At 36.1% G+C, this 321-nt stretch overlaps 1 protein-coding gene across 2 annotated transcripts in view; it reads right to left on the bottom strand.

Annotated features, from left to right (window-relative positions):
• Positions 1-321, bottom strand: part of LOC119590678 (ketosamine-3-kinase-like) — a 6,441-nt gene that overhangs the window by 677 nt on the left and 5,443 nt on the right. For both annotated transcript variants that reach the window (XM_037939363.1, XM_037939362.1), the window contains exon 6: positions 169-310. In XM_037939363.1, coding sequence (XP_037795291.1) covers positions 169-310 — 142 coding nt within the window. The remainder of the gene's footprint in view (positions 1-168; positions 311-321) is intronic.

Genomic DNA, 321 nt, shown 5'->3' with positions numbered 1-321 from the left:
GAGATAGGAGACAAATTACAAAATAGTAATATTGTAATATTACTATTTTGTAATTTGTCTCCTATCTCTTTTTTTTTTATTATTCATAAGCAAAATGTCCAAATGTTTCCAATAATCCTTTCATTCCAGAACATTATCAGATTGTGATAGGGAAAAGCACTCTCTCACCTGGACCATCAGCGGTCTCTGCCGCATTGCCACTCCAAAGATCTCCATGAACAAGTGATGGCTTCACTTCAATGTCCTTAAAGTATTCTGGTATTTTCCGCTGCAACTTTGACCATAACTCTCTTGCCTCACAGTCTCTATACTAGAAGTTTC

The sequence above is a fragment of the Penaeus monodon genome, chromosome 27 (genome assembly GCF_015228065.2).
Source record: "Penaeus monodon isolate SGIC_2016 chromosome 27, NSTDA_Pmon_1, whole genome shotgun sequence".
NCBI classification, from domain to species: domain Eukaryota; kingdom Metazoa; phylum Arthropoda; class Malacostraca; order Decapoda; family Penaeidae; genus Penaeus; species Penaeus monodon.
The sequence above is the reverse complement of the archived record's forward strand: the minus strand, read 5'-3'. Positions and strand labels throughout refer to the sequence as shown.